Source organism: Symphalangus syndactylus, chromosome 10, assembly GCF_028878055.3.
Source record: "Symphalangus syndactylus isolate Jambi chromosome 10, NHGRI_mSymSyn1-v2.1_pri, whole genome shotgun sequence".
Lineage (NCBI taxonomy): Eukaryota > Metazoa > Chordata > Mammalia > Primates > Hylobatidae > Symphalangus > Symphalangus syndactylus.
In genome coordinates, this window is record NC_072432.2 from 39,386,551 (window position 1) to 39,406,501 (window position 19,951).

At 36.7% G+C, this 19,951-nt stretch overlaps 1 protein-coding gene across 11 annotated transcripts in view; it reads left to right on the forward strand.

Moving 5' to 3' along the window:
- Nucleotides 1-12,259, forward strand: part of EIF4E (eukaryotic translation initiation factor 4E) — a 52,039-nt gene extending 39,780 nt beyond the window's left edge. For 7 of the 11 annotated variants that reach the window (XM_055296943.2, XM_063610223.1, XM_063610222.1 and 4 more), the window contains 5 exons: nt 579-674; nt 3,987-4,050; nt 4,742-4,855; nt 6,850-6,989; nt 10,979-12,259. In XM_055296943.2, the coding sequence (XP_055152918.1) occupies nt 579-674; nt 3,987-4,050; nt 4,742-4,855; nt 6,850-6,989; nt 10,979-11,093 (529 nt within the window). In that variant the 3' untranslated portion in view covers nt 11,094-12,259. Of the gene's footprint in view, nt 1-578; nt 675-3,986; nt 4,051-4,741; nt 4,856-5,379; nt 5,473-6,849; nt 6,990-10,978 lie in introns of all 11 variants that reach the window. The other 4 variants (XM_055296941.2, XM_055296939.2, XM_063610225.1 and 1 more) reach the window with 3 other exon arrangements.
- Nucleotides 12,260-19,951: the final 7,692 nt, after the last annotated feature.

Consider the following 19,951-nt stretch of genomic DNA (forward strand, 5'->3'; position numbering starts at 1 on the left):
CATAACATACATATTTTTTAAATGAAAGAAATGGAGAACTCTCATTATTTGCCACTGTAATAACAACCAGCATTTTACTTTTTTCCCTAAATTTTTGTGGTGAACATAAAAATTTACTGTATTAACTATTTTTAAATGTACAGTTCAGTTAATGTTAAGTACTTTCTGCGACCAATTATTGTGCAGCTAATCTCCAGAACTCTTGTTCATCTTCCAAAACTGCAAACTCTGTAACCCTAAACTCTCTTCTCTTTGGCTAGTGGCAATCACCATTCTTTTTGTTTCTATGAATTTGACTTCTTATACCTCATATAAGTGGAATCATATAGTATTTGTCTTTTTTGGAGGGGGGCTGGCTTATTCACTTAATGTCCTTAGTTTCCCCTTATGTTTTATCAAGTGTTAGAATTTCCTTCATCAGGGCTTTTTAGTATTTCATTGTGTGTATATATACATTTTTCATTCATCTGTTGATGGACAGTTGGGTTGCTTCTACCTTTTGACTTTTGTGAATAATGTTGCTTTTAACAAAATGGGTATGCAGCTACCATTTTTTGACATTGACTTTTTATTTTTAGATGGGCACTCTGGTTTTTTAAAAATGATAAAAGCAAAACTTGGCAAGCAAACCTGCGGCTGATCTCTAAGTTTGATACTGTTGAAGACTTTTGGGCGTAAGTAACCATTTGTTTTAGGATGTTTGTTGTTTTATTAGTTATGTAGTTTTTTTATTTTTAAGTCGAATTCACAAAATGAAGCGTGAGGTAAACAGTTAATGAATGTTCATCTATTTTTTATCTCCTCACAATAGTTTGAATTGTGGATTATGCTTTATTAGTTTTATAGAGCTTCAATCTTGTCATCCCTCAGCCCCGATTATTCTGTTTCTTGTCCTGAGATATCCTTAGCTCAAGAATCCTTTATTGCCCTTAGAACTTTTGACAACTAGTTGGAACTTGTTCCACTCTTGGTTGCTGAGATACATTTGCCTCATAACTGGGTATTCCAGTGCATTGTTGGGTCCTCATTTCTGCAAACTGTTTTCAGTGCAATATCTGGAATTTCCTGTATCAGAGATTTTAAGATATCAAAGGCTGAAGTGTTCAGAATTCAGGGTTTGTCAAGGGAATGCCAGTATCTATCATGATACTTTATTCATTTCATTATACTTTGATCAACCTCAAGAAGAATAGTTGAAATATTTTTGAAATTTTGTTTCTGTATGGCAGAAAGTTAAGAATTGGGATCATCAACTTTTGCATGACCTCAAAACAAAATTTAAGGCTGGGCTCAGTGACTCATGCCTGTAATACTAATACTTTGGGATGCTGAGGCAGGAAGATCACTTGCGGCCAGGAGTTCAAGACCAACCTGGTCAACATGAGTCCCTGTTTCTCTATAAAATAAATAAAATTAAAAATTGTAAAGTCTATTTCAAGAAGTTTTGATAATTGATTCTCTTAAAAACAGAGTTAATCCAGTGTGTCTAATTTACTTGGAGAATGAGTAGGGAGGTACTATTTGAGACCATGAAAGGCAAAACTCTTTAATAAGCACTTTAAATTACCTAGCAGTTATCTAAATATTCTAACTTGTACATCTTTTTTTAGGATCACATACATGCTGAATTAGTGATGCTACTCTTATGTTTTAATGTAACCCCCTCAAGATATTCTGCTCATACAATGAAATAGATTGCGGTATAAAATTTATACATATATACGTACATCTTCAACAGCAGAAACAGTATTTTTTTGTATATTTCCAGTGCTTGGCTTCTAATAGATATTTTGTATTCATTTGTGTTGTTGAAAAAAGCAAAGCATACGATTAAAAGTATAAACTTTGAGAGTATTTGAGAACATTCATTTGAGAGTAAACTTTGAGAGTATTTATTTTTTATTAAAAGCATTGACACTTAATAATAACTACATTTAAGGCCTAATAATTTATAGGTCTAGTTGTGTAGTTAAACTAGGGTTATTCTTCTTTGCCCATCACCAAAACATCAGGTAGTTTTTCTTCTCTAATTTTGTTTATTCAGGACTCTTAAATAACTCCAGTCTTCTGCACCCCCCAAAAAAAGCTTTTCCTTCTCCTACAGAGAAAAAGGAAGCCTTGAGCCGCCTTGCCCAATCAGATTTGCATTTATCTAGTTTGTTTGGCTTTTACCAGTTTACATAATTCTACCTTCTAATTAGAACAGTTCCTCCACACTTCAGTTACGTGTAGTCAACGTCATCGCTTAGTAGATTTTTATACCATAGTTTAGAGATATGAAGGATTTTTCAGTTTTCTATAAATGTGTGGGCCACTTCCTAATTTCTGTTTTTATCTAGCAAATTTATTGCAAATAACCATTGAGTCCTTTTGTATTTATCCAGACTGCATAGTCTTAGGATTCTGTTTAGATGTGCCATTATAGATTCTCATTATAGACTCACTTGGGAGACCTTTGAGCACCACGGAAGAGAAAGGGGGCAGCAAAAAGAAAAAAGTATTTTATTGAAGGTCATTCCCACAATATTCATTTATTTTATGAAATTAGTAGCGCTAATTTTATAGTCACTTAGTATCCAGGCTTTTTTTGTTGCCTAGTGGAGGCTGTCATTGATGATGTAGTTGGGAGTTACCATTAGGTGGTGACTCAGCAAACCTTATGTGGTCTTAGGTTGTCTCACCTAAACTATATTTGTGTGTTAGACTATGGAATTTGATTGAAAGGATGCGAACTTCTTTCTTCAATCTTTTTTTTTTTTTGAGATGGAGTCTAGCTGTGTCACCAGGCTGAAGTGCAGTGGGGTGATCTTGGCTCACTGCAACCTCTGCCTCCTGGGTTCAAGCGATTTTCCTGTCTCAACCTCCCTGGTAGCTGGGATTACAGGTGCATGCCACCACGCCCGGCTGATTTTGTATTTTTAGTAGAGATGGGGTTTCATCATGTTGGTCAGGCTGGTCTCGAACTCCTGACCTCGTGATCCACCTGCCTCAACCTCCCAAAGTGCTGGGATTACAGGCGTGAGCCACCGCGCCTGCCCCTTAAATCTTTACCTGAAATATTCCTAGATGGGGTTAACATAGCACCAGGAGAACCAGACTAAGGATAATAGAATCATCCATGGTCTGTAGACACAGCTAAGATCATTATTTCTGCCATCTAATACTGGAGACAAGCAAAAGATTCTTAAGAGTTGCCAATTTTTAAATCAATTTTGCTGTAAAAGACTACAGGAGATCAAATGATCTAAGCCTCCTGCTTTCAGGCAAGCAACTAAGTCATTGCAAATGTTATTCTGTTATTTTGATATTTGGGAAATAGTTTAGAAATACAGGATTTAGGAGTTTAGAAATTTAGGAGTTTAGAAATACAGACTGCAGTGTTCCATCTCATATTTAGGTGATTATAATCCCAAGAGGTAGGGCTTGGAACTATATTTATTTATTTATTTTTCTAAAATCATTTTTAAAATGATTATTATGTTGACTAACCAGTGACAATTTGTGGTGTTTGGGAACCATTGATCTGTTCTACTCTTGGATACCCTCAAGGATAATGACTGTTTCAGTCATGCAATCCTGATGGTCAGGAAGTTCATCTTTTCTGTTTTTTTTTTTTTTTTATGTTTGTGAAAAAACTGTTTATTAACTTCAGAAGTAATTTCATCTACTTGAAGCCACCTTATACTTCTCTTCCCAGTTTCTTGTATATATACATATATATGCACTGAGTTAACTAACATAAAATATATTTTTGTCAGAGCAGTCACTAGAAATTTTTTTGAAAATTATACCTGTCATCTGAAGTTGATTATTTAACTGCTTTTAAGATCTGTTTTGTCCATTTTAGAAACTGACTCCTTAGAAACAAGTAAACATGAACTTTTATCTGTTTATTTTCATCACATGTTCTAAATGTATATATATGTAAGCACCTAAACTCTATATTACATATTCTGTGTTTTTAATTGTTACTTTCTTTTACCTAGTCTGTACAACCATATCCAGTTGTCTAGTAATTTAATGCCTGGCTGTGACTACTCACTTTTTAAGGTATGCTTAATTGGTGATTTTATATATATATTATAGGACTGGTCCATTTGGTATTCATTAAGAAATCTTGCCATAAACTTAGGAATATTTGATAGTGTGATGAATAGGCTGATAATTTAATTGGCTGTAGTATGCTTTAGTATCAATATATCTTACTCTATTTGTTTATAAAAATTGAGAGAGAGTTACTCTGTGGGCACATACTGAGATTGATTTTGATGAGAGCTTTGATTATCCAGTCTACTCTTTATATATTTGAGCAGACTGAGTTTATCAAGCATTCTTAACTTTAGGAGCATGGGTCCTTGGAATACTTACTATTGGGCTTTGTCAGGTGGTAGGGGGACAGGACATTCATTAACCGAAGTTGCATAGTTTTTGCATGTATTTTCTAGCTATAGAAATGTACAGAGCTTCTAAAATATGTTTGCTTCTCAGAAAGTTTAAGAACCTTCAAATTAAGTGAAACCCAAGATTTGATAGCTAATAAGTGACAAAGTCAGGACTCTAATTCTGCAATGTCATGCCTCTGGCTTTAAGTCTTATGTGCTTTTTAAAAACTACATCAATGGCAGTTTTATGGACAATAAAGTAAGAAGTTGACAGTGTTGTTGCTTAACTGTTTCTAATGATTAGCTCTCAAAGTCAAGGTAACAATGTTGTGTAATACTGTTGTCTTCTAACCCTGTAGGATGGTATTGAGCCTATGTGGGAAGATGAGAAAAACAAACGGGGAGGACGATGGCTAATTACATTGAACAAACAGCAGAGACGAAGTGACCTCGATCGCTTTTGGCTAGAGACAGTAAGGTTTTAAAAGTATAAGCAGTTTTAGAGGTAGTTTTGGAATACTGAAACTTAAGATATGTTACGTTTTACATTTGTTATTTAATTTAAGAGAAGGATGCCCAACACTAGAAAATCAGGGTCAGTAATTATTTTTGTTCTGTCATATCACTCCCGTTTATAGTACAGTGAAACATCCTATAAGTCAGATATTTTAAGTGATTGGCAGTTGACTCTCACCACAATAAGCTCACTGTGGTCATTTCATTCACCTCAAAATTATAGAACCTTACATTTTGTATGATTGAAGTTTTTGCAACCCTCTTACAGCATTGCTATATGTATACTAAACTTTTAAATATTTATATTGTTAGAGCAAGGGTCTTGCTCTGTTACCCAGGCTGGAGTGTGGATATTTATTTATATGGCTCACTTCAGCCTCACCCTCTGGGTTCAAGCGATCCTCCCACTTCAGCCTCTTAAGTAGCTGGGACTACAGGTGCATGCCACCATGCCCAGCTAATTTTCTAATTTTTTTCCTAGAGATGGGATCTTGCTATGTTGCCCAGGTTGGTCTCAAACTTCTGGCCCCAAGTGATCCTCCCACTTCAGCCTCCCAAAGTGCTGGAATTACAGGTGTGAGTCACTGTGCCTGTCCCACTAAACTTTTTAGATCAGTGAAGCAAATAATAAAATTGTTGTGTACTACCATTCGACCTACATATTGTGATATTAACTGGAACTTTTGGCTTTACAAGACAAATTAAATATGAGATAATAGGCATTTTCTGTAGACAGAGGTTCCAAACCCCAAGCTTATAGGAGCGGGGTTTGTAGTCTCTTTTGTATCCCTAGCACTTGAAACCGTGCCTGGTTTATAGTTAGCACTTGTTAAGTTAATCACTTTAAATGTTTGAATAAGTGACTATTTTGTTTTTTTTTTAGAGACAGGGTCTTGTTCTGTCGCCCAGGCTAGAATGCAGTGGGGCCATCATAGCTCACTGTAGCCTCCTGGGTTCAAGCAATCATCCTGCCTTAGCCTCTCAAGTAGCTGGGACTACAGGTGCATGCCAGCACACCCAGCTAATGAATGAATGACTTTTTAAGAAGAAAATTCTGTTTTTGAGGGGGATAGATCATGAGCAAATACCATTTTGGAATTCCACATTAAAAAGTCAGGACATTTCCATTTTGCAGTTAAAAAAAATGTTCTGGTAGGGATGGTTGTACAACAATGTTGAATGTACTTAACACCACTGAACTGTACACTTAAAAGTGGTTAAAATGGTAAATTTTATGTTATTTGTATTTTACCACAATTAAGAAACCTGTTAGGGCTGGGCTCACACCTGTGATCTCAACACTTCAGGAGGCCGAGGCAGGCATTTCACTTAAACTCAGGAGTTCAAGACCAGCTTGGGCAACATGGCAAAACTCCGTCTCTACAAAAAATACAAAAATTAACTGGGTATAGTGACATGTCCCGTCCCTATATGTATGCCTACCTACTCAGGAGGCTGAGGTGGGAGGATCATTTGAGCCCAGGAGGTTGAGGCTGCAGTGAGCTGTGATGATCCCACTGCACTCCAGCCAGGGTGACAGAGCAAGACCCTGTCTCAAACAACAACAAAAAACCAGACCATTAAAAAATATTCATAAAAAATAAGAACAAGAGGAAATTAACCATGAATAGCTATTTTTGTTATTCTATTAATATTTATTTGCTCGTAAATATAAGCAGCAGCAGAGCAAATGAATATTAATAAAATCAGCTTTTATGTTTGCCATATTAACTGCCAAATTTGCTGAAAAAGGCTGATTTGATAGTAAATAAATGAATATTTAAAAGTCAGGACAGATCTATATATGCAAATAAAATTTACACATTTAAAAAATTAACTCGATTTAAAAACTGCCTTCAGTTTTGTTATCTATGCAAATACAGAAGAGACATTTGCAGTGTAATAAGCTTGTTTATAATCTATTAAATGTAATTTGGGATTTTTTTTTAAGCTTCTGTGCCTTATTGGAGAATCTTTTGATGACTACAGTGATGATGTATGTGGCGCTGTTGTTAATGTTAGAGCTAAAGGTGATAAGATAGCAATATGGACTACTGAATGTGAAAACAGAGAAGCTGTTACACATATAGGGTAAGTTTTGCTCTTTGCCTACTTATTTTACAACATTAAGATGACTAAAACCAGAAGTTATTTTATTTGTAGCTTTAGAAATACTTCGGTGTGTAGATCCTGTTTTCCTTGTATTGTTTTTGAACACTTTTATAATTTTGAATGGCTCATTTGGTGCGCAACGTCTTGTTCATATATATATATATATATATATATATATATATATATATAAAAAAAACCAAAAAACATATATATATATATATATATATATATATGTTTTTTGGTTTTTTTTCACAGCTGTTTATTTAGAGACAGAGTCTCACTCTATTGTCCAGGCTATAGTACAGTGGCATGATGTAGGCTCACTGCAACCTCCGCCTCCTGGGTTCAAGAGATTCTTATGTCTCAGCCTCCCTAGTAGCTGGGAATACAGGTGCATGCCACCACGCTTGGGTAATTTTTTTGTATTTTTAGTAGAGACCAGGTTTCGCCATGTTGGCCAGGCTGGTCTTTAACTCTTGGTCTCAAGTGATCCGTCCACCTCAGCCTCCCAAAGTGCTATCATTACAGGCATGAGCCACTGTGCCTGGCCTTGTTCATATGTGTTTTATTTCTGTAAAATTGCTTTTTCTTAGCAGTGAAGTATATAACCACTAGAGCACTCTCCTTTGGCATGTAGCATTTTTTATTCATTCACAAATGAGAATGTATTATTTCCTACTTTGAAAGTGCTGTTTGAAAAAAAGTACTACTTTGAAAAGAGCTAATGTATGCTCATAATAATTAATAATTCAGTGATTATTGGCAAATAGTATATGTGCATTTAAAGCATGTGTGTTTACTACATATAATTTTCATTAAAATTTATATAACATATCTTGGTTTTTGTTCCATGTTTAAAACCCACATATGTAGGGTTTTATTAAACCTTTTTTTGTAAATTTTATTCTTTGCAAAAGTGGCTTTTTTTTTTTTTGAGACAGGGCCTCACTGTGTTATTCAGGCAAGAGTGCAGTGGTGCAGTCATGGCTTACTTCAGCCTCAGCCTCCTGGGCTCAGGTGATCCTCCCACCTCAGCCACCCAATTAGCTGCAACTACAGGTGTGTATGACCACACCTGGCTATTTTCTTGTATTTTTTTGTAGAGAAGGGGTTTTGCCATGTTGTCCAGACTGGTCATGAACTCCTGGACTTGATCAAGCCACCCTAGCCTTTCAAAGTGCTGAGATTACAGGCGTGAGCCACCACGCTAAACCAGCTGACATTTTTTTTCTAACTAGGATTTCTTTTTACCTCAATTATATTAGTAATATTTGACGCCAGGCACGGTGGCTCACACCTGTAATCCCAGCACTTTGGGAGGCCGAGGCAGGCAGATCACGAGGTCAGGAGATCGAGACCATCCTGGCCAACACGGTGAAACCCCGTCTCTACTAAAAATACAAAAAAAAAAATTAGCTGGGCGTGGTGGCGGGTGCCTGTAGTCCCAGCTACTTGGGAGACTGAGGCAGGAGAATGGCGTGAACCTGGGAGGTGGAGCTTGCAGGGGGCCACTGCGCTCCAGCCTGGGAGACAGAGCAAGACTCTGTCTCACCAAAAAAAAAAAAAAAAAAATTTGACTTACAATTTTATGTTAAAATTAAGTGCTGGTCAGTCAGTGGTCAAAATGTTTGGTTTGCCCCTTTGTGATTTTTCAAATATTAATTTTTCGTTTTAAAATTAATTTTTTGAGACAGAGTCACACTCTGTTACCCAGGCCGGGTTGCAGTAGTGCGATCTCAGCTCACTGCAACCTCCACCTCTTGCCTCAGCGTCCTGAATAGCTGGGACCACAGGCCTGAGCCACTACAGTATTTTTTGTAGAAACAGGGTTTTGCCATGTTGGCCAGGCTGGTGTCAAACTCCTAGCCTCAAGTCATCCACCTGCCTCAGCCTCCCAAAGTGCTGGAATTTCAGGCGTGATCCATTGCTCTCAGCCATGTAAATTTTTCTGTGAACATAATTTATTTCTGGATCAAAAGGTATAGGGATTTTCTACATTTCATGCTATATGGGGTTCCATTAGAGAAAGGAGTTGATTTGTCATCATATAAATGTTTCTTCCAGCATCAAAACCTAATTTTGGAGGATTTACCTTTTTTTTTTTTTAAACAAGAGTTAATTAAGAATTTTTTTCCTATGGAAGTTTTGTATTTTTGTCAGTATTAAATGTTTTTGAGTGTATATTAAGACTTCAGATTTTCAAACGAAGATTCTTTTTTAACCCTTCCAATTTGCATGACTCAATGGTCTTGCTTTTTGGCATTTTTAATAATTAAGTATAATTGAAAGGAATGCATTGCATTATAATGCAAATTTGATAATTAACACTTTAGTTACCATAAAATTACTTTTTAATACCTTATTTTAGGGGGAAGGTAGTAAATCTTCTGGAAGGTATAAAAAAACCTATCCTACTATGTTGGAGGATTTAACTCCATTAATATGTTTATTCCTTTATTTTTATTTGATTTTTGCTTATTTTTGAATTTTTACTATTTTTTTCTTTTTTTTTTTACAAAATAAATAAATTGCACTTTATCAAAATTAGAACTTTTGCAAAGCAAAAGACACCATCAAAAAAGTGAAAAGACAGCCTACAGGATGGGAGGAAATTCCAGAAGAGGAATAGTTGGGTATATGGTAATACTGATTTATATTTTTGGAGGAGCCTCCATCCTATTTTTCATAGTGGTTGCAGCATATTTTTTTCTTAAAGATTCAATTTTTTTTTTTTTTTTTTTGAGATGGATTCTTGCTCTGTCACCCCGGCTGGAGTGCAGTGGCACAATCTCGGCTCACTGCAAGCTCCGCCTCCTAGGTTCATGCCATTCTCCTGCCTCAGCCTCCCGAGTTGCTGGGACTACAGGCACCCGCACTACGCCCGGCTAATTTTTTGTATTTTTAGTAGAGGCAGGGTTTCACCATGTTAGCCAGGATGGTCTCGATCTCCTGACCTCGTGATCCGCCTGCCTCAACCTCCCAACGTGCTGGGATTACAGGCGTGAGCCACCGCGCCTGGCCAAAGATTCAGATTTTTAAGGTGGCCTGTGAAGCTCTCTGTGATCTTCCTCTGAAACCTTGTCACCTTTATCTCATGTTCACTTTACTTATGAGCCATAGCCACACAGCCTAATTTTTATTTCTCAGCTTTCAGATGTGCTCATTCTCTTAACATTATCCTTTTGACCTCGTGATATTTAAAGGGGAAGACTTGTCTAATTTTGTAGATGAGATTAGAATCTTTTTGTTATACAGTATCACAGCCCTTATATTTACTCTTTGGCACTCATGACAAGTGCCATTTTATAATTGCAATAGAGTCGTGTCTTGAAAATTAGGTCGTAAAGTTAGTATGTAAGGCAGAAATGACATTCTCCCTCAAAGTGTTTCATTTTAATCTCCCTTAAAGTGTTTAGTTTTTATTTGTGCAATCTTATAACAGGTATGGTTAATATAATTTGTGTAGTAATATACAATATTTGCCAGGGTTCAGACATGAAATGCAACATTTTAGATCAAAGAATGAAAATAAACATGTTTGTTTTACAGATTTCTGTTTAAGTATGCATGTGATACAAGTCTGTCATATGTATTTGTGATTGATTGTGTTTTCTCTACTAGACTATAAATGCAGTCAGCTCAGGGACTGTCCTTGCTTTGTTCACTGTTGATTTAGTAATAATTATAGTATCATAATAAATAACAGTATAATAATATAGTAATGCTCCTGTAATTTAGTAATAACATACCTGACTGGCTCTCAAATATTTTAAAAGTAATTAACCAAGAATATTGCAAAAATGAAGAGTAAATTGTGCTAAAAGGAAAAGGGTGTATATTTAATTTCCTATTTTACTCTCAAGTCTATATTTTTTAATATAAAAACTAATAACCGTAAATTTTTAAATGTATTTCTTGTGAGTAAAAGTTAATGGCTACTTTTTTCTTCTTCTTTTTTTTTCTTCTAGGAGGGTATACAAGGAAAGGTTAGGACTTCCTCCAAAGATAGTGATTGGTTATCAGTCCCACGCAGACACAGCTACTAAGAGCGGCTCCACCACTAAAAATAGGTTTGTTGTTTAAGAAGACACCTTCTGAGTATTCTCATAGGAGACTGCGTCAAGCAATCGAGATTTGGGAGCTGAACCAAAGCCTCTTCAAAAAGCAGAGTGGACTGCATTTAAATTTGATTTCCATCTAAATGTTTCTAAGATATAAGAGAAGTCTCATTCGCCTTTGTCTTGTACTTCTGTGTTCATTTTTTTTTTTTTTTCTTTTTGGCTAGAGTTTCCACTATCCCAATCAAAGAATTACAGTACACATCCCCAGAATCCATAAATGTGTTCCTGGCCCACTCTGTAATAGTTCAGTAGAATTACCATTAATTACATACAGATTTTACCCATTCACAATAGTCAAAAAACAACTTGGCATTTCTATACTTTACAGGAAAAAAAATTCTGTTGTTCCATTGTATGCAGGAGCATATTTTGCTGGTTTGAAAGATTATGATGCATACAGTTTTCTAGCAATTTTCTTTGTTTCTTTTTACAGCATTGTCTTTGCTGTACTCTTGCTGATGGCTGCTAGATTTTAATTTATTTGTTTCCCTACTTGATATTAGTGATTTCTGATTTCAGTTTTTCATTTGTTTTGCTTTTGTTTTTTTCCTCATGTAACATTGGTGAAGGATCCAGGAATATGACACAAAGGTGGAATAAACATTAATTTTGTGCATTCTTTGGTAATTTTTTTTGTTTTCTGTAACTACAAAGCTTTGCTACAAATTTATGCATTTCATTCAAATCAGTGATCTGTTTGTGTGATTTCCTAAACATAATTGTGGATTATAAAAAATGTAACATCATAATTACATTCCTAACTAGAATTAGTATGTCTGTTTTTATATCTTTATGCTGTATTTTAACACTTTGTATTACTTAGGTTATTTTGCTTTGGTTAAAAGTGGCTCAAGTAGAAAAGCAGTCCCATTCATATTAAGACAGTGTACAAAACTGTAAATAAAATGTGTACAGTGAATTGTCTTTTAGACAACTAGATTTGTCCTTTTATTTCTCCATCTTTATAGAAGGAATTTGTACTTCTTATTGCAAGGCAGTCTCTATATTATGTCTTCTTTTGTGGTGTCTTCTATGTGAACAGCATAAGTTTGGAGCACTAGTTTGATTATTATGTTTATTACAATTTTTAATAAATTGAGTAGGTAGTATCATATATATAGAATTAAATTGATGTGGCTATCTTTGTTTTTTTATAAAGTAAGGCACAGTCCTTCAGTCTTAGGTAAATAATGTACTCTCTTAATATGTTAATACTCATGAGAATTGGGATCTGATGCATCACCATTTGATTGGTAGCAACAGTGGTTGTAAAACTTGGTTGCTGAATTGAGTTGTTTCTATGTAAGTGTCAAAAAGATAGTGTAGGGAAAGTACAGGTGGTGGGGACATATGCATTAAGAATTTTGTTAGTGTTGCAATCTAAATAGAATGGAATAAACAGGTATTAAGACATATTTATAGTGGTAAATTGTTGTAGTATGGTATTCTGTAAACTTGAAAACTTGATCTACTCTTTGTAGGTATCATTTGAAAGCAAACTTGAAAATGTTTTGTACATAGTACATACTTGTATAGTCCTGTGAAATGAAGTATGGCTATCAGACCAAAGGATAAGCCAAACTGTAGGTAGCAGAATGGTAATTATTAGTTTGAGAGGAAAATTTGTCTTTGAATGGTGATGATGACTTAATCATTTTAAAACTGATAAACTTGACAAAAACCCTGTATGAAATAAACATGAAATTAATAGCACTGATTTCATTGTAAAATTTTAAAGCAGTTTAAAGGGTACCACAGGTTATCACAGTACTCTCAGTGCCACAAACACCTCTTGTTCAGTATTCTAGAAATACTGAATCTTCTGTGTTTATTATAATCTCAGCATACCGTACGTAATGTCTGCTAGTTAAACTTGGGTAATTGGTTAAGGTGACTTACTATGTCAATATGTATAGTTTTGAGTACTTCAAGAGTTTACTTAAAAGTGATGATGTTAGTGGTATGTTGGCAATGGGTGGGACTGAAGTAGTATATCTATTATAAACTAATCTATTTTCTTAATTCTAAGATGAAGTCCAATTTTAAGAAGCATCAGCTTTTAGGTGCAAAGGAGGAATAACACATTAAATGTATACAATTCTAAATTTTTGAAATAACTAATTTGTAGCATTTGATTATTGTTATTACCATTTTAGAATCATGATTTTATTTTAAACCTTTTTCCTGGGGACAAGAAAGGATAATAAATTACTCTGAATCACTTTTGGCAGTTGCCACTTAAATAGTACAGTGACTTGCAACTTTTATAACTTTATTAGCACCTTCTCTAAATATAAAATTAGGCTATATGTTATTTTCCAACTTCTGTTTAGCAGGATATTATAAGTAGATTAAATAGATATATTTTCTTTCTCTTTTTTTTTTTTTGAGACGGAGTCTCGCTTTGTCGCCCAGGCTGGAGTGCAGTGGCGTGATCTCCGAGTAGCTGGGACTATAGGCACCCGCCACCATGCCTGGCTAATTTTTTTTGTATTTTTAGTAGTAGAGACGGGGTTTCACTATGTTAGCCAGGGTGGTCTTGATCTCCTGACTTTGTGATCCGCCTGCTTCTGCCTCCCAAAGTGCTGGGATTACAGGCGTGAGCCGCCGCGCCGGCCCAAATAGATGTATTTTCGTAATAGAGAATTGAAATAGGCTTTAATGGGTGAATAGCAGTTTATTGTAGGCATGTGACATTTCATTTAATGAATTTAATGTTTATTATCCCAATTCTACAGAATGATTTAATGCATACTATGCAATTAAATAATTACAACACTTACATAGTAATAATTTATGTGCCAGGCAGTAGTTTAGTCACTTTACATGCATATTAACTTGCAGAATAATCTTTTGAGATGTGAGTGCTGTTACGGAGAATTTAACTTTTGCTTGTAAATTGCAAAAGGTGGATTTGAATTCTGGAAATTTGGTTCCAGAGACAATAATTACTTAACCCTGTCTCCACAGGGTACAGCCTGTCTAATAGGCTATAGTAAATCACCTCAGCTTGTTATAGGTCGGGCATACAAACATTTCTCCATTTTACTCCCTTTGGTAATGAATCTAGTAAAAGATGGAAATTTTCCCTAGATTCACTGTGTTAGTCAGTTGGGGAAGTTTGGAGGCAAAGGTACAGGGGTTTACGGGAGGTAGTGTAAGTAAATATAGTCACATGCTATATAAGGAAGTTTTGGTCAGCAGCAGACCACATATAGGATGGTGGGCCAGTAACATTATAACACTGTATTTTTACTGTATCTTTTCTATGTTTTGTTATGTTTAGATACACAAATAGCATTATGGAGTATTCAGTATGGTAACATGCTATACAGGTTTGTAGCCTAGGAGCAATAATAGACTGTTCCCTGAAGCCTGTGTTTGTGGTAGGTTATACCATTCAGGTTTGTGTAAGTACACAACGAAATCATCTAATGGCCCATTTCTCAAAACATATTCCCATCATTAATGAATGCATGGTCATGTTTTCATATACATTTTAAGCTTCTGTATTCTGATCTAATATAAATGGCAAAGTAAGGCAAAATTATTAAAACTGATAGGCACTGAGATTCTTAAGTGCTAAAGTTGCATTCAAAAGGATAATTTTGGGCGTTGTGACAAAGCAGTGTTATATTTTAAAGTTAATGACAAGGCTATGCACCTTTTATCTCTAATTGTTTCTTTCAGAATGTTTTTATTGAGTAGTAAAACAATAAATGTCATCCTTTTTATACAAATTCAAGAGTTTAGGGCAGATTGACATTGATAAACAAAACTTCAGCATATCTCTCAAGGTCAGTGTAGAAATTGTGTGTCTGGAAACTTCTATAGTAATTTTATATTACTGTGACATTAGTATGTAATCACTTTTCTAGTAATGTTTTAAAAAAATATATCTTACAGGCCAGGCATAGTGCTTTATGCCTGTAATCCCAGCACTTTGGGAGGCCAAGGTGGCAGGATTGCATGAGTCCAGGAGTTCAACACCAGTCTGAGCAATAAAGTAAGACCCCATCGCTACAAACAAATTAAAAAATATGTATGTGTGTAATATATATAATATATAACAAAACACGTGTACGTATGTGTATATATAGTATGTCTGGCAGAGTACAATTTAGGGGTTAAGACTGGTCCCTCACATAATGGTGTGAGAAACACTGTTCACAGGTTGCTTTCCCCATTAGCCCAGGGCAACTCATTTGCCCGTCATTCCCTAAAACAACCGGGTCTGTTACATCTACAATTTTCGTCTTCATACAGTTATGGATTTGGTGTCAAAAACTTTGGTCCTGTTCTGTACCATCTTAAAATAAACTCTTGTGTCCTGCTTTACTGTGAATTCCAAAGTAGGCATTAGGTAGCCTTCCTACTACCATAGTTTAGAGTTAAATATTCCTATGACCATTCCACTGGTAGAAGCAAAAAATGAAATTGTAGGCATGTGATCACATGTGCCTATGGTGCTGTGTTTTCCAATACAGGGGAACTAATTTTCATATTTTAATCTTGCAGCTTTTTGTTTACTTCATGCATTGTGATTTCTCATAGTTATGCACGGAACTCACTTCCCTACCTTTTCTGAAAAAAAGTATGTATACACACATACATATGTATTGAGCACCTCTGTTTACTATGTTCCACATGCTAGGCATATAGCAAGAACAGAACGGTCTGGGGCCCTGCTCTAAAGAAGATTTGAAAGCAGACATATATTAAAAATGCGTGATTCTGGCCAGGAGCGGTGGCTCATGCCTGCAACCCCAGCACTTTGGGAGGCTGAAGCGGGTGAATCACCTGAGGTCAGGAGTTCCAGACCAGCCTGGCCAACATGGTGAAACCCCGTCTCTACTAAAAATACAAAAATTAGCCGGGCATGGTGGCATGCGCCTGTAATCCCAGCTACTTTGGAGACTGAGGAGAATCACTTGAGCCCAGGAGGTGGAGGTTGCAGTGAGCTGAGATCGCGCCACTGCACTCCAGCCTGGGTGACAGAGCAAGACTCCATCTCAAAAAAAAGCACGTGTCTATTCATAAGGTTCTACAAATAGAGAACCTGTTGTTACTGAAAATAGGACTAGGGTTTTATTACTGGGTATTATGCAGTCGAGGTAAATATAAAATGAGGTTGTTCTTTTTTTTTTTTTGAGACGGAGTCTTATTTGCCAGGCTAGAGTGCAGTGGCGCGCTGTTAGCTCCGCCTCCCGGGTTCAAACGATTCTCTTGCCTCAGCCTCTTGAGTAGCTGGGACTACAGGGGCGTGCCACCATACCCAACTGATTTTTGTATTTTTAGTAGAGATGATGGGGTTTCACCATGATGGCCAGGATGGTCTCGATCTTTTGACCTCGTGATCCGCTCACCTCGGCCTCCCAAAGTGCTGGGATTACAGGCGTGAGCCACTGCACCCGGCCCTGGTTGGTCTAAATACTCTTCTAGCTCTAAAACATTGATTCTAAACAGATCACATTCCAGGAGGACTCTAGCAAACCAGCATATGCAAATTATAGCTTTTGCAAGACCGTTTCTACTTTTATATTACTGAACTCTATATGATTGTCCAAGTAAAGTTTTGTGTCTCTTTGAGTATGTGATTGTACTTTAAAAATTTTTCACCATTCATTTAACATTTTTTAGCATACTGTAGTATTTTTAATGCAATTGTGTTTGCATTGGTGTGGCTTTAGAGGCTTCTCCAGCCACCTTCCCAAAATACTGATCTGTGATTTTTTTCTTTAATGTTTGGCCAAACGTAATACATGCTTATTTTATTTTTCATCCCTACGGAAAGGTAGAAGATGAGAATTCCGTCTCCTATCCTACTGTTGTTTTTCAAGGTGCCACTCAAATTTCTTGTACGTGTCTAGAAACTTGTGCATACAACAGAAGTACAGTGTGGCTGGGCATGGTGGCTCGTGCCTGTAATCCCAGCACTTTGTGAAGCCAAGGTGGGTGGATCACCTGAGGTCAGGAGTTTGAGACCAGCCTGGCCAACATGATGAAACCCCATCTTTACTAAAATTAGAAAAAATTAGCCAGGCATGGTGGTGCACACCTGTAATCCCAGCTACTCGGGAGGCTGAGGCACGAGAATCTCTTGAACTCGGGAGGCAGAGGCTGCAGTGAGCCAAGATCACGCCACTGCATTCCAGCCTGGGCAACAGAGCCAGACTCCATCTTCAAAAAAAAAGATGGACACTATATGTAACTTTTTTCGTTGGACACAAAAATTCCATTAGCTTTGTTTTCTCATTTTTACTTGTCATGATGTATGTAGAACACATTATTTTTAGTGTCTGGTGTTCCATTATACAGATGTCTTGTTGGTTGAAGTTTTGCCTTCACAGACCCTCAAGTTGTATTTGTATCTTTTTACACTAAGCATAAAGAAGAAGGATTGGGGCCGGGCATGGTGGCTCACGCCTGTAATCCCAGCACTTTGGGAGGCTGAGGTGGGTGGATCACGAGGTCAGGAGTTTGAGACCAGCCTGGCCAACATACTGAAACCCTGTCTCTAAAAATATGGGAAAAAAAATTAGCCAGGCGTGGTGGTGCAGACCTGCAGCTACTTAGGAGGCTGAGGCAGGAGAATCACTTGAACCCAGGAGGCGGAGGTTGCAGTGAGCATATTGCACCATTGCATTCCAGCCTGCGCAACTGAGGAAGACTGTTTCAAAAAAAAAAAAGGTGGATTGATTTTCTTCAGCAGTATCAAGTTGCACTTGCCATCCACACCTTCAACACCCAAACCATTCTAATCCGTGTATACAGACTATCATCTGTTTTGTTATTGTGTTCCATAATGCAGCTTTTCGAGTTACGCAGTTTTGGTCCTCATGATATTTTTCTGATTGGTTTTTAATGTATTTTCTTCTAACGAGCCAACGTTGTTATACATGTAATTTGTTTATTTGCTAGATTGTACTCTTTCCCAAAGCTGGGCTATGAACTAGCATCTACTTTCATTTTACCTATTTACCTGTAAACATTGAAAAAGCTGAATCAAATGCAGTGATATTGGACCTAGTTTTATTGTTATGCCTTATAATGAATTTAACTTCACAGTTTTCTAAATGAGAGCATTTCCCAAACACATCTTTATGATCATAACCAGTTTCCCTTGGCATTTGATTTATTTTTATTTATTTATCTTTTTGAGACGGAGTTTCGCTCTTGTTGCCCAGGCTGGAGTGCAATGGCGTGATCTCGGGTCACTGCAACCTCTGCCTCCTGGGTTCAAGCAATTCTTCTGCCTCAGCCTCCAAGTAGCTGGGATTACAGGCATGCACCACCACGCCTAACTAATTTTGTATTTTTAGAGACGGGGTTTCTCCGTGTTGGTCAGGCTGGTCTCAAACTTCCAACCTCAGGTGATCCGCCCACCTTGGCCTCCCAAAGTGTTGGGATTACAGGCGTGAGCCACAGTGTCTGGCCTGATTTGTTTTTAAGAGCATTATTTTTCTGCTTTATTTTGTGACTTCAACATTTGACTCAATTTTGGGTGAATGGTTTGTGCATGATACCTGACGTGTTTTGATGTGTAGTATATGCCATAGGACATGTGAGACAAGATGTGTCCCAACTTGATCTTGTTTTGTATTGTTTATGTCAAGGTATTGAGTATATTAGATATACTGTTGGGGCTCTGTGTCCTAGCTCTGCTTTTTAGATAATAACCATGGTTAAATATTGCAATGTCCTGCATGTCTCCACACACGGGTTTTGTAACTGAGTCAGAATGATAAGTGATTAGTAAGCACATTTTTTCTCCTTTCAGGAAACCACTATTTTCCTTTTCTACATGCTGTTTTGTAAGTAGTACTTTTATGAAGATTGTCTTCAAATGTTCGCATCTTCCATTTCTACTGCCCTTGGGTTATCCATCCTGTCATTTTGTGCCTATCACTTGTTTTTTTTTACCTTTAAGTTCAGGGGTGCAAGTGTAGACTTGTTACATAGGTAAACTTGTGTCATGGGGTTTGTTGTACAGATTATTTCATCACCCAGGTGTTAAGCCTAGTATGCACTAGTTGTTTTTCCTGATCTTCTGCCTGCTCCCACCCTCCACCCTCTGATAGGCCCCAGTGTGTGTTGTTCCCCTCTATGTGTCCATGTGTTCTCATCATTTAGCTCCCACTTATAAGTGAGAATGTGGTGTTTGGTTTTCTGTTCCTGCATTAGTTTGCTAAGGATGATGGCCTCGAGCTCCATCCATGTCCCTGTAAAGGACCTGATCTTGTACTTTTTTATGGCTGCATAATATTCTGTGGTGTATGTGTACCACATTTTCTTTATCCAGTCTATCATCAGGCAGTTAGGTTGATTCCATGTTTTTGCTATTGTGAATAGTGCTGCAGTGAACATACATGTGCATGTCTTTTTATAATAGAATGATTTATATTCTGTTGTGTATATATCCAGTAATGGGATTGCTGAGTTGAATGCTGTTTCTGCCTTTAGGTCTTTGATGAATTGCCACACTGTCTTCCACCATGGTTGAACTAATTTACACTCCCACCGACGGTGTATAAGTGTTCACTTTTCTCCACAACCTTGTCAGCATCTGTTATTTTTTGACTTTTTAATAATAGCCATTCTGACTGCTCACATCTATTTTGTAAATAAAGTTTTATTGAAACGTGGCCTTACCCATTTGTTTACGTATATCTGTGGCTGTTTTTGTGCCACAGTGTCAGAGTTGTCTTAAAGTAGACAGAGACTATCTGGCTGTAAAGCATGACATATTTACTAACTGGTTCTTTATGGAAAAAGTTTGCTGACCACCTACTCTAAACGTTTTGTAGTGATGGTATTGTT